Below are 12,509 nucleotides of genomic sequence, written 5' to 3'. Positions count from 1 at the left end.
GGTACTAGGGAAGATGGATGTATTGTTATATCTGTAGTACCTCCACGCTCACACAAAGGGTCACCGTGGCTGCCATTAAGTTAATGGAGGTCTTTGGTCTGACAACCACTCCATCAATATTTGCTGTATAGTTAGGTAAATCACGTAGATGCGTACATAATCCAAAGCGTTTTTCAAGTTTCTGTTCATATATAGACTGCCATCTGAATTTATCCTTGCTCTTTCAGTTTGCTCGTCATCCATCATAATCTTTTCTCTTCCACTCTCCACCTTCTCAAATTTCCCATATCCAGAGCTCGATTACCTCTCATCAACTCTTGCAATAATATTCAACCACAGTCTATTTGATTCGCTTTTATCCATCAAGGGAGAGCTTCAACTCATTAAAAATGCCCGATCCAACGGGAAATGACGCGGTTGGGAGGTATGTAACCACACAATGACTACTATGCTATCCCAAGACCTGGTACTGACGATTCAATTAGAATGACCGAGAATGTTACTGGGGAGTGAGTAGATGATTGAAGTGACTCTTTTTGTCAGGTCAAACTGATATGCAATAGGATAAAAAACCCCCTCGCCGGCATCCCCCATGATCAGCTCATGGCAAATGTGACGGCTTATGCCACTGAATATGACCTTGAGCCTATCTTGCCACTCTTGAAGAAAGGGGCTCTGGTAGCTCAGTCTCCAGCGGTGATTGAAGGAATCTTGGAACTAAATGATGATGACCGCCGTGTCCTTTACGAGGAGCACACTCGGCGCTGGAAGCAGCCATTTGCGCTGTACTACACCATCATCCTGAACTCGGTTTCAGCAGCCATTCAAGGCTGGGATCAGACTGGTCAGAATAATCCCCTGTTCAAGTATACAGGACCAGACTTGGCTGATTCTTTTCATAGGCTCGAACGGTGCTAACCTGACCTTCGATGTCCAATTTGGTATCCCAAATAACTCTCCTCAATGCCCTGACCCGGAGACTTGCAAGCGGAACCAGTGGATTGTCGGTTTTATCAATGCGACTCCATACATTACGATCTGTCTATTGTAAGTAATATACTTGCTCTGCGTCCAATCAATATTCTGACGGGTATGTTACTCTACAGTGTTGCTTGGCTATCTGATCCCCTGAACCATATTCTCGGCCGTCGTGGCACAATCTTCCTGGCCGCAATCTTCAGTCTCCTAGCCCCCCTGGGCTCCGGTTTTACTCAGCATTGGGGTCAGCTCGTTGCTTGTCGTGTTCTTCTCGGACTTGGCATGGGTCTCAAGGAAGTCACTGTTCCTGTCTACTCAGCCGGTAAGTGCTTTTGATCTCTACATCTCAGACTGTTATGAGTATCATAACGAGGCTAACCCAAATAGAAAACGCACCCACAAACATTCGTGGCGGCCTGGTTATGTCATGGCAGCTTTGGACGGCCTTCGGTATCTTCCTCGGAACGTGCGCGAACCTTGCTGTGGCCAACACTGGTGATATTGCTTGGCGACTACAGCTAGGATCTGCATTTATTCCAGCTGTGCCATTGCTTCTTGGAATCTGGTTTTGTCCCGAGTCTCCACGATGGCTTATGACCAAGAAAAACCATAAGAAAGCCTTTGCGTCTCTTCTCAAACTGCGGAATAGCCCTTTGCAGGCCGCTAGAGATTTGTATCGGATCCATGCCCAGCTGGAGGTGGAGAGGCAGTTGATTGTCGAATCGGGTTTCTCCAAGAGTGATAACATGTTCGTTCGCTTTGTGGAATTGTTTAGCGTGCCCCGTCTGCGTCGTGCTGTCCAAGCCTCTGGAATTGTGATGATCGCCCAGCAGATGTGTGGAAGTAAGTACAAAATTCGAGATAAGGGAAGAACTATACTAATTATATCCTCGCTTTCTAGTCAATATCATCTCGTTCTACTCCTCCACTATCTTCCAACTGGCCGGCGCGGATAACATTGAAGCACTTCTTGCATCATTCGGGTTCGGCCTGATCAATTTCGTGTTTGCCTGGCCAGCCGTGTGGACAATCGATACATTTGGCAGACGAGGTCTGCTACTTTTCACCTTCCCACAGATGTGCTGGACACTTCTTGCAGCTGGGTTCTGTTTCTGGATTCCAGCAAGTAGTAATGCGCACATTGGAATGATTGCATTCTTCGTTTACCTCTTTGACGCCTTTTATTCTCCTGGGGAGGGACCTGTTCCGTTCACCTACTCTGCCGAGGTGTTTCCGCTGTCTCACCGCGAAGTTGGAATGGCCTGGGCGGTTGCGACCAATAACTTCTGGGCTGCTGTTCTCTCGCTGACCTTCCCATGGATGTTGCGAGCATTTACTCCACAGGGTGCCTTTGGATTCTATGCTGGCTTGAATCTGGTTGCATTTGCTTTAATATTCTTCTTCATGCCAGAAACCATGCAGCGCTCGCTTGAGGAACTGGACTATGTGTTTGGCGTCCCGACCCGAACTCACGCCAAATACCAACTTACTCAGGTTCTCCCATGGTGGATTAAAAGGTATGTCCTAATGCGCAAGGATGCGGTCTGCCCTGAGCTCTACCAGGGCGCCCAGGATTACGCGACAGCTCCCGTGGTGACCGAGAAGCATGCCCAGCTCGATGAGAATGAGCGTCACGCCGAACATGTTTAATCGCAGTTCAAGATGCAATTCATGATCTATAAGATCAGGCTACTGCTGCTTTTCTCGTATTGGTATGCTTATGGGATTTTATTTCCCGTGGATTTCAGATGGGGAGGTTCGCTCAATTAGGGCTGAACTATGACCATCTTTGCCACTTTATCCTCAGTTCCTTTAACTTAGTACTTCAATCAATTTTACTCAATATTCTTCATTCCACCTTCACGATTCTATGTAGTATTGGCCACAACTAGAAATGTCCTATTCTTTTCTCCGCCTCATTGCAAGCAAAACCCACTCTTCTCGCAAATTGTTCAACCTCCATATCCCTTGTTATGTGAAGCCAAACTCCTCTGCTCGTCGTACAGGTATTACAGAGGTGGGAATTGATAAAGTCGAGATTTCCGTGGCTGCTGTTCCACGCGACGGGGCAGCTAATATTGCAGTGTCGCACATATTCGCAGAGGTGGGAATTACCCTCGATACGTTTTCTTGCTTTGCATCTTGTCTATGCAACAAAGCCACATAGTTTGACCTGACCATTCATTAGATCTTTAAAGTTCCAAAATCGAGTGTGGAAGTTATTCGTGGTGTGAAATCACGAGAGAAAACGTTGTGTGTGGCTGATCTGGAGATCGGAGACGACGGCGAAGAAGCATACCTGCAGCGTGCAACACAAATATTAAAAGCCGCTGTCAAGACACGAAACTCCTAGCATGAAATTCGAATCTCCAACCTATTGATTCCCACGCGTTGTGTCACATTTTTGACGCAACTCGATTATTGTTTGATCCCGTGACGCAAAATCCCGTCGCTGTTTTTTTGGGAGCTCCGGCCGAACACCAACCTCCGACCACACCGAACAGTTCAGGAAACCAGCCAAGATGACGGAGAATACACAGGGCGACATGGAAATTGAAACAAATGTCCCTTTAACGGAACCTGCTAAGCGCAAAGCGCCGGAGTCAAAGCCAAAAACTATCCATTTCACGTCGCGTAATCCACCCTGGACATACCTCAAGCTCAAGCTGTAAGCTATCACTTTTCTTCGTTCGCCTTCAGACAGGAAAGCTCGGTCAGAAATCAAGCTAACCTTGAAATACTAGTGTACCTCAACCAGGAAGCGCACCACAACCCCTTGATCCCCTCTCCGCACGAACCTACCTCTCCTCCGCATTATCACAATTCCTCGGCCTGACAGGCACAGCTATTCCGATCGACATCCTGAAGATCGAGAATACATCCTCCTCAACTACGAAGCACGATATAGTATGGATTCGCGTTCCTCGCGAGGATGCCTCAGCCGTAGTAAGCGCAGTGAGCTCATGGATTGGCGGCGGAAATAATTCGGCAGGCTCTACGGATGTTGCATGGAGGGTTTGTGCCAAAGGAAACTTCCTAGGCGCTCTGATTGCCGGCTCTGGGGCCGACTTGTTCGTGCCATAGCCTGATGGGTTGTACTCCTGCTTCAAAACGAGTACTTTGGGAAATAATTACCGAACTATGGCTAGTCTATATGTTTGACCCTTTGTCAAATGATTGCCCTCATGTCCCTTGTGTCATGGCTGGGCACATGCGACTTTTGTCGCAATGCACGTGTGTGATCGTGCATACTGCATGGAACTAGTGGCATGACATGGTGTAGCTGCAGGGCTGCTGCAGTATCCACCCCACGATACATGCGACGACGATGCTAGCTCCGAGTAACGAGATTGACTCAGTTGAATACCGTGGAGCCTAGCAACAGTCGAGTGTGCCCAAGGCTTCATGGGATGGAATGAGACAAAGGAACTTGGCCTATATTGGCGAGTGAAGGCATATACCCTTTTTGGCAACTTTGTTTGCAACCAGGAAAAAAGGAATCGATTTTGGAGTCAATACCAATCTATGTACTCGACCACAAGACAAACGAACTCCTTTTTTGGTTCCATTTGGAGACAACATGGCTCAAATAAAACGCCGTAACTCACACGCTGCTCAATATATCACAAACAATTTTGATGCCGCTGATTTAAATGCACAATTAATTCTCACTCCCTGCCAACAATATGAGGACGTTTCGTATCTCTCCCTGATTGTTGGTAACAAATTGAATTTGCAAGATCAAACCGATGATCCAGTGGTTTTGGGGCGGATGTTTTCCACAATTGTTGATGTATCTGAAGCCGTGACTGACGGACTGGCAACCATCTTGGTTCTGAGTGCACCACGAATATCCTCGACGGTCCGCTCTTTCCAGTCAGGGTATCCCAACTGGCTAAGGGGGAATAAAACAAGGTTTTCAGCGCGCGACATGAAGTCATTGACGTTTGGTCGAGGAACGGCAGTCATGATATCCATTTCCACGGCGATCTGTCGGCAGTAGGTGTCAAGTGGAAGATCATTAACATCATGACCGAAGGGGTTCTCAATTTCACTACCGATTGTAGCCAAGCCGAGGATGATATAGCCAGCCACTTTGGGATCCGTTAGAATTGCTCTTGTATTTGTGTAAGTGAAATAATTCAATGTTTCTTACCAATTGATGCTGGGATGGTGATCCACGTCAAGGCATTGTAGAGCTGGAATGGAAGTACCAGGATGTAGATCCATGCAATTTGAGCAATGGCAATACTGTATGCAGTGGGCAAGGGGGTATCCAGTACACGTTCTGTGCCGGTCAAAACCTCATTCAAGGTAGACATCATGGTGACTTTTGTTGGGTCAGAGTTAGAGCATCACAAGATAGGGTATTGAAGACTTACTGGCTTGTCCCTGGTGCAGAGTTGACGCCAAAGTACCATTGGCTACACATGAATCGATATATGCGGAAAGATGGTTAAGAATCTCCAGGGGCAAATGTCCAAGAGGCTTCTTTGACCGCTTGATGTACTTCCGAGGGTTTGACTCGGCAAATGACACACCAAGGTACTCTCCTGTGGACTTCCAAAAAGATTTAGGCGGAGGATTGACGACATTGCGGTCGTGGGCGTCACGGGCGAAAGTGTCAAGGTGTCCAGCAAGACCAGCCAGATCTTCGTATGCAATGTCGGGTTCGAAGCGCAGCTTGTGTTTAAGGGCGACGGCAAAGGCCAAAATGAGGTTCAGCGCAGAGCTACAAAGAGCATATTAGAATCAACAATATCAAGATACAGTGCCCTGAGATATTGCATACAGTTTTCTCAAGATGTCTTCTTTTCCGTCTTCGCCCTCTCTCTCGCCGGTATTGATCCAAATTGTACGAGAGAGGTTGCGAGATGTCTGAATGAGCTGGGCCCAGTATTTGCGCCCGTCTGCCCATCTATAGTGCAGGGAGAGTTAGTGTATGACTCGAGTCAAAGTCAAAACTAAAAGCGAAGTGATAGTATACCTCTCATATGCAGTTGAGCTGCGGAATGACAAAGCCAAACCCACCACGAAACCCAGCACGGTGAGCAGAATGTTGTTGATACCAACTTGTTAGAGTTAGAAAATAATTCCAATCTATTCCTTGATCCATCAATTGGAGACTACTCACGGTTATGGACCTGATTTGAAAAGACAGTAACAGCGGTCGACCAAATAGCGATAGTGAAAATCGGCATGATCATTTTCGGCATGATACTACCATGCATTCGCAGCATGATGGGCCACTTGGAGTGTTTGTCCATGTTCCGGGGGCCATGCTAGACAAAGAATATGTTAGCCTGCCAATCTATTATGCTTAACACCTCGCAATTCCCTTACAAAGTATCGCTCTAATTCACTCGAATCCCGTCGATCAAGCTGAAATTGCGAGTCTCGCGAAGTAGCTAGATGTTCCAAGAATGTTGGCCGAGGAGTTATACGTCCAACGGAGGAGTCCTGCTCCTTCTCATGGGTCGGTGCCGCGCAATGAGGGGCGGCGTGCGAGCGTACATCGGCAGGGACTGGTGCAGCAGCACAGTCTGCCGCTGCCGCTGGTGCCGGAGCATCGGCTGGAGGGGCACTGTGGCCGTCGGTCATGACGAGACAACAAAGGATAGAAAAGAAATAATAAAAAAGAAAGTGAATAAAGCCGGAACTGGGCCGGTTCTGATCTCAATAGATTTGACTAAAAAAAAAAGAAAGGAAAGAGACAAGCGAAAGTACGAAGTGGAATATAGAAGAAGAAGAGTAAAAGCCGAAATACGAAGAAAATGTAAGAAAAGCAGGGGAAGTAAAAGTGAAACGCGGGCGTTCGCTTGACAGGGGGCGTTTCATCGGGATCTAGACTGAGGTGGAGACGACGGACACGTCCGCATGTTTAATTTTAGCCCTTCAGGGGAAATTTTCTATTGTAATTCTATTGGTCTATGCAGATTTCATGGGGAATTGCCCATAAATTGGTTGGATCGCGATTGAGTTAGGGTTAACACTACAGATCAGATTTGACCCTTCTAAGTGTACTCCGTACGGAGTAGAACGTTGAAGATTGCCAATGGCTGGGCACATCAGACCTGTTATATATAAAAGAAAAAACAGCAACAAGAAAATATGGATAAAATTTGAAACTACGGTGTGAATTGTCATCTACGAGATTTTTCAAGTGCTCCAGTGTGCTCCGTCAGTACACTCTTAGGATATATGTTGTAGTTTGAACCCCAGCATTTAACTAGTATAATTTCAAGGTTAAAATTCTTTGCAACTAATTGATGAACCAAGTCCACAAGTCTACTTATATTCGGAGTCCGTACTTTATAACTCGTATAAAGTGGTACTACGGAGGACTACGGATGTAATACTACTAAGTATACCTCACCGTATACGGAGTTCTCCGTACTTATATTAATTCCTTCCGGAAAAGGTGAGGGCTTGAACACGCTAATCCAAGAAAGGAAAAGGATCCGTTTCGGATGACCCCTGTTTTTCCCGAGCCTCGTCCTTTTGCTTCCAGGGTTTTTTCACTTTACGTGAGTCATGCAACATAGAGAAATGGAACAAAAGTCAGTCGAAACATTACTCAATTTAGATGAGATTGAATATGCTGCCACTAAAATAGTGAGTAAGAAGGCATGGGCCTATTATTACTCGGCATGCGACGACAAGATCAGCAAGCACAAAAACACTGAGGCCTTCCGCTCCATTCAATTAAGGCCAAAAGTTTTTGTCGACTGCACCGAGTGCGATTTAAACACAAAATTGTTAGACAACCCTGTGTCCATCCCAATTTATGTGTCCCCAGCAGCTATGGCCCGGCTAGGGCACCCCTCTGGTGAAGCTGGAATCGCAGAGGCATGTCGCAGCTTTGGTGCTTTGCAGATCATTTCAAATAGTGCGTCCATGACACCTGAGCAGATTGTTGCGGGCGCCGCCCCAGACCAAGTCTTTGGTTGGCAGCTATATGTACAGAACGATCGAACCAAGAGCGAGCGGATGCTGGCTCGAATCAACAAATTGACTGCAATCAAATTTATTGTTCTGACACTGGATTCTCCCGTGACCGGCAAAAGAGAGGACGACGAACGCAGCGGCAATGTCATCAGTTCTGAGGCTCCGTATCAGTCTGACAACAATGATACGGGACCAATCATCCAGGCTGCAGACCCGGTATTCAAGGGAATGGATCCTTCTCTTACATGGAAAGAGACCCTCGGGTGGTTGGCAAAGCACACCGATCTTCCGGTTGTACTCAAAGGCATTCAGACACACGAAGATGCGTATATTGCCGCACAATATACGCCTCAAGTCAAAGGAATAATCCTTTCAAACCACGGTGGTCGTTCTCTTGACACGGCTCCTCCTGCTGTGCACACCCTGCTCGAGATCCGGAAATACTGCCCCGAGGTTTTCGACAAGATTGAAGTCTGGGTCGATGGCGGGATCAAGAGAGGAACTGATGTGGTCAAGGCTCTTTGTTTGGGTGCACGAGGCGTTGGAATAGGAAGAGCTGCGCTCTGGGGCTTGGGTGCTGGAGGTGTGGCCGGCGTAAAGAGAACATTGCAAAGTATGAGCGGCGAAAATTAAGGCTTTCTGCGAAGTGGTTTGCTAACAGAGCTTAGTATTGACTGACGAGACCAAAACATGCATGCGACTTCTTGGGGCGAAGAGTATTGATGAGCTCGGAAAACAACACGTAAGTCTGCATTTGTGTCCTGGCTGTTGGTTTGGAACCTTCGACTCCAAGTGAACTGACCAAGATGTTCGTCTAGATAAACACTCGACTAGTAGAGAAACAGATCTACGATGGGCCGTCTGGTCTCGAAGCCTGTCGGGCAAGTTGCCGGTCAAAATTGTAGAAGGAATACTTCAAATTGCCACAGGGAAATAGGACCAATGAGAGAAAAACCTTTTGTATTGCTATCGGGTGGTTTGACCCATCTCTACGTAGATTTCGTCTTAGCATTTAGTCTGCCCCCAGACGTTCCCTGTCTCTTTTCTGCAAAGTCTGGTTGGAATCAAGGACCTTCAGATGGTGAGGCCTCGCAGCTCTTACATTCCATATTCCATATTCCATATTCCATATGAGGATTTGAACCTTCGTCTCATCTCGCTCCCACGTGCTTTTCGCCTCGTCCCCTCGTCCCGTCTCGTTTCGTTCATTTTTACTTGTTCTTACATTTCGTCTACTCATTGTTCACTTATCTACCCTCGCTCTACCTCTTGACTACACCAGCTTGCTCGACAACGATACCATCATGTCTTCACGATGTCTGACCGACCTCCCTCTCGAGATGTTCTGGCTCGTTGTGGAGAACCTTGATTGTGAGAAAGACATCAACGCTCTATCACAAGTGAGTCGTGGTATTTACGTTCTCCTCAACCCGTATCTTTATCGCAAGAACGTCTACAACGATGAAAATTCTGCTCTTGCTTGGGGAGCCTATCACGGCCAAGAAGCCACTGTTCGAAAAGCCTTGGAGCAGGGTGCCTGGCTAGAGTTTAATTGCGAAGATTTACCAGAACCCATAACACTTGCAGCAATTGGCGGTCATGCGAATATTGTCAAGCTCCTTCTCGATCATGGAGTCGACCCGGTGTCTGCATACGGAAATGACCGGGATGGTAAAGTGCCGATGGACTTTGTGGATTGGGTCTATGTGGGTGCTGAGTTAATTGCAATGCCGGACTGCCCCCCTGGACAGCGGCACTCGCAAGAGACCATGCGGAAGTCCTACAAGTCTTGATTGAGGATGGTGGATTTGTGCCGCGCGCCTGGGATTTTTTCAACACTGCCTGTGATCGCTTTTTTGAGAGCCTCAAAGTTCTCGTGAGAGCCTGTCCCCAATGGGCAGAGCTTGCTCAATCCGAGTACTCCGATATACTAGGAATAACAATTGATGGATCAGCAGCTAGCGTGAATATCGCGCGCTTTCTGATCGATTCCGGATCCCCAGTCAACTGTGGAGGCAATTATCAAGACAACCCGTTGGACTTAGCCGCGCATTATGGCAATATTGAGATGGTGAAACTGTTGCTCAGCCGTGGAGCTGACCCAGACCTTGAAACTCCACTGTGGTCGCTAAGGTGTGCGGCAGAGCGCGGACATGTGAAGGTTGCAGAACTGCTGTTGGAAAATATTGACATACAAAGCAAAATTACTGGTGGTGGAGATGACCAGTTTTGGCTACTTTACTCAGCAGCGGCATGTGGCTTTGAGAAGATTGTGCGAGCCTGTTTGAATGCCGTATGTGATGCAAATCGCAGACTGGATGTACAGTACTGCCCTTTCCACGTGGATGATACCTGCCGAACATCTGACGGCCGGTATAAGTTGACGCCATTAGACTGGGCACGTGGAAGAAGTCACTCTGCAGTTGTGCGTCTTCTTGAGAATGAAGCACTAGCTTCGTGATATTTCTCTGTACTAATACAAAACAAATACGATGATAACATGGTTGAATTTCTCCCAACTTCTACGGGGTTTACCATGTTGGAACTTTCACACATTTATGTAGTACATATGACTGAGTTGTGGATATTGTAAATGTCAGATGTATTATCTAGAACAAAATAGCACTGTCCAAGCTGGAGAATCCTGCAGCTACGCCACCTTCATTCACCTCTTTTCCCTTAGTCCTCAATAGATATCCGCCTTGTTCATTGTGCAAGATTTTTCCAGTATTCTCCCAAAGAATGGTACCATAGACACCAAGCTCTGAGATGACGTTTCCTCTTAAAACCTCACCGTCGTTCCGCAAGGCAACATTCTGCGCATTGGGTGCGGGGTTGATGAGTTCCATAAGCACCCAGCCTCTCCAATCAGATTCTGGCATAGATCGCAAAAAGTCTGGAATATCGGATTTATAGACATTGTTGCCACCTCCTTCACGCTGTGGTTTGAGCACATGGTTCAGGGCTGTATCTGGATTGAGGGCTAGATCGCGACCTTGGCTGTTAACCGACAGGTCATATTGCGGAGCGAAGGTATCCCGAACTCTTTCAACAAGCGTAGTGTCAATTCCCTTCAAGAAGTTTGAGAGATGGTCTGGTCCTGTTGGCTCTGCTAAGACTTGCTGGACTTTCTTGCAGCCAGATAGCTGATTAAGCACCGTGGGACACTTGATCGCCGCCGAGCGCTCCAGATGGGTTCGGGCTAGCCAGTCGCGATCGGATTTGTACTCATCTGGTGCATAATAAGCTCGGAGATAAACTGTTGTTACCTCGAAGGTTGAATCGGGAGAATGAGGGGGCTGGTATAACAATGGTCGCGAGGAGTTTGAGCTGGGAATGGATGTCTGATCCAAGACATCCACACTGGCCACACGGAAGACAGGGATTTTGTGAACTGTCTTGAGTTGGCTCGAGAGTGCATGCTGATCAAAAACGTTCCGCTCTGTCTCCTGAACTATGAAGAGAACGCAAAGAGGGAGGGCCGGGGTGGATTTGGACACGCCGTAGGCCTCATGGGCTGCTGCCAAACCTGCCGAGAGGGTTTCAACTGCAGTGTTTTCTGGTGGAACCTCGGATTGTAGCAGAGGATGGGGCGGATAGTTGATTGATGAACCTGGCGGCGAGGCAAGAAGCTCAGTGTGCATTTGTCGCACAAGAGCTGAAAGTCCTCCAAAAGATGACGAGATCGTGTTAAATTCAACTTGCTTTAGAGCCGGTGCACCTGTAGGCAGAATATGGGCCATGTAATCGGACCGAAAGAGGCCCAGTGACAAGTTTTGAACATATCCCTCCTTTTGCACGTCCAGATGAACCTTCCACAAGTTCGACATAAAGTCATCAACTTCAATGAGCCTGTATATAACCAATTATTAGCAATGAGCCGTGCTAGAACAGATATGTCCCTACCCTTCGACGATCTTCCCTAGCCATTCTTCATTACATGTGATCATAGCGTAAAGTTTGTTGTAGATCTCTTGGAGAGCAGTCGCTTCCTCGAAGCAACTTCTGGGAAACGGACTGGGGAACAACGTTACTGGCGCATTTGTAGCCAGCACCCCATTTGAATCTGTTCCAGTTGGGATAATTGCTGGGGATGGTCGAACAGCAAGACCATTTTGAATAGCCCAATCTTTCACAGATGTCACAAGAAACTTTTGCTGAGCTGGGGACAGGTCTGGCGGATAGTTTGAATAAATTGATTCTGCCATATTTCTAGTGAGAGAGAATTGATTTACTAGGACACTCAATGACCTTCCCAAGTTAGACTTTTCAAAGATTCCAACCTCGCCGAAGCTGCGAGGGCAACCTGGGAATTCTGGGGATTTGTAATTGGCGGGGCATTAGTTGACACCTGAGGCAGAAATACAGGACGCGAACGCGACCGCCTAGATCTCCCGCCTTCCGTTTTGAGAGAGTGATTCCCCTGTTCCTGCTCACCGCCTATGAAAATGCTGGCACAAAAACAGAGCTTCACGGATAACAAAGATTGGGAAAGAAGAGGGTTGGGGACGTGGATGTTTTATTTTGACTGATGTCCCCTCTTTTCTCTTCCTTCTCTTCTTTTCTCTCTTTTCCTCCCACCC

The 12,509-nt window shown here is 47.3% G+C and overlaps 7 protein-coding genes across 7 annotated transcripts; 5 read left to right on the top strand and 2 right to left on the bottom strand.

Annotated features, from left to right (window-relative positions):
* Nucleotides 1–389: 389 nt before the first annotated feature.
* On the top strand, nt 390–2,628 carry N7479_005479 (sugar porter family MFS transporter; the record flags this gene model as incomplete). Its single annotated transcript, XM_057253176.1, has 7 exons — nt 390–424; nt 486–509; nt 564–844; nt 903–1,047; nt 1,107–1,300; nt 1,366–1,821; nt 1,880–2,628. 7 exons carry the CDS (start codon nt 390–392, stop codon nt 2,626–2,628), a joined length of 1,884 nt encoding a protein of 627 aa, XP_057107038.1.
* Nucleotides 2,629–2,872: 244 nt separating this feature from the next.
* Nucleotides 2,873–3,331, top strand: N7479_005478 (DUF167 domain-containing protein; the record flags this gene model as incomplete). The annotated part of the gene is made up of 2 exons (XM_057253175.1): nt 2,873–3,082; nt 3,167–3,331. 2 exons carry the CDS (start codon nt 2,873–2,875, stop codon nt 3,329–3,331), a joined length of 375 nt encoding a protein of 124 aa, XP_057107037.1.
* Nucleotides 3,332–3,500: 169 nt separating this feature from the next.
* On the top strand, nt 3,501–4,062 carry N7479_005477 (uncharacterized protein; the record flags this gene model as incomplete). Its single annotated transcript, XM_057253174.1, has 2 exons — nt 3,501–3,646; nt 3,723–4,062. The coding sequence occupies 2 exons, from the start codon at nt 3,501–3,503 to the stop codon at nt 4,060–4,062; spliced, it is 486 nt and encodes a 161-aa protein (XP_057107036.1).
* A 657-nt stretch (nt 4,063–4,719) lies between these two features.
* On the bottom strand, nt 4,720–6,579 carry N7479_005476 (bestrophin family protein; the record flags this gene model as incomplete). Its single annotated transcript, XM_057253173.1, has 7 exons — nt 4,720–5,072; nt 5,135–5,308; nt 5,361–5,710; nt 5,771–5,896; nt 5,966–6,050; nt 6,113–6,260; nt 6,322–6,579. 7 exons carry the CDS (start codon nt 6,577–6,579, stop codon nt 4,720–4,722), a joined length of 1,494 nt encoding a protein of 497 aa, XP_057107035.1.
* A 948-nt stretch (nt 6,580–7,527) lies between these two features.
* On the top strand, nt 7,528–8,831 carry N7479_005475 (Aldolase-type TIM barrel; the record flags this gene model as incomplete). The annotated part of the gene is made up of 3 exons (XM_057253172.1): nt 7,528–8,539; nt 8,595–8,668; nt 8,745–8,831. The coding sequence occupies 3 exons, from the start codon at nt 7,528–7,530 to the stop codon at nt 8,829–8,831; spliced, it is 1,173 nt and encodes a 390-aa protein (XP_057107034.1).
* A 399-nt stretch (nt 8,832–9,230) lies between these two features.
* On the top strand, nt 9,231–10,387 carry N7479_005474 (ankyrin repeat domain-containing protein; the record flags this gene model as incomplete). The annotated part of the gene is made up of 2 exons (XM_057253171.1): nt 9,231–9,597; nt 9,678–10,387. The coding sequence occupies 2 exons, from the start codon at nt 9,231–9,233 to the stop codon at nt 10,385–10,387; spliced, it is 1,077 nt and encodes a 358-aa protein (XP_057107033.1).
* Nucleotides 10,388–10,535: 148 nt separating this feature from the next.
* On the bottom strand, nt 10,536–12,134 carry N7479_005473 (glutathione synthase; the record flags this gene model as incomplete). The annotated part of the gene is made up of 2 exons (XM_057253170.1): nt 10,536–11,778; nt 11,833–12,134. The coding sequence occupies 2 exons, from the start codon at nt 12,132–12,134 to the stop codon at nt 10,536–10,538; spliced, it is 1,545 nt and encodes a 514-aa protein (XP_057107032.1).
* Between the last annotated feature and the right edge of the window lie 375 nt (nt 12,135–12,509).

Source organism: Penicillium vulpinum, assembly GCF_028829585.1.
Source record: "Penicillium vulpinum strain IBT 29486 chromosome Unknown utg000003l_segment0_segment0, whole genome shotgun sequence".
Classification (NCBI taxonomy): domain Eukaryota; kingdom Fungi; phylum Ascomycota; class Eurotiomycetes; order Eurotiales; family Aspergillaceae; genus Penicillium; species Penicillium vulpinum.
The sequence above is the reverse complement of the archived record's forward strand: the minus strand, read 5'-3'. Positions and strand labels throughout refer to the sequence as shown.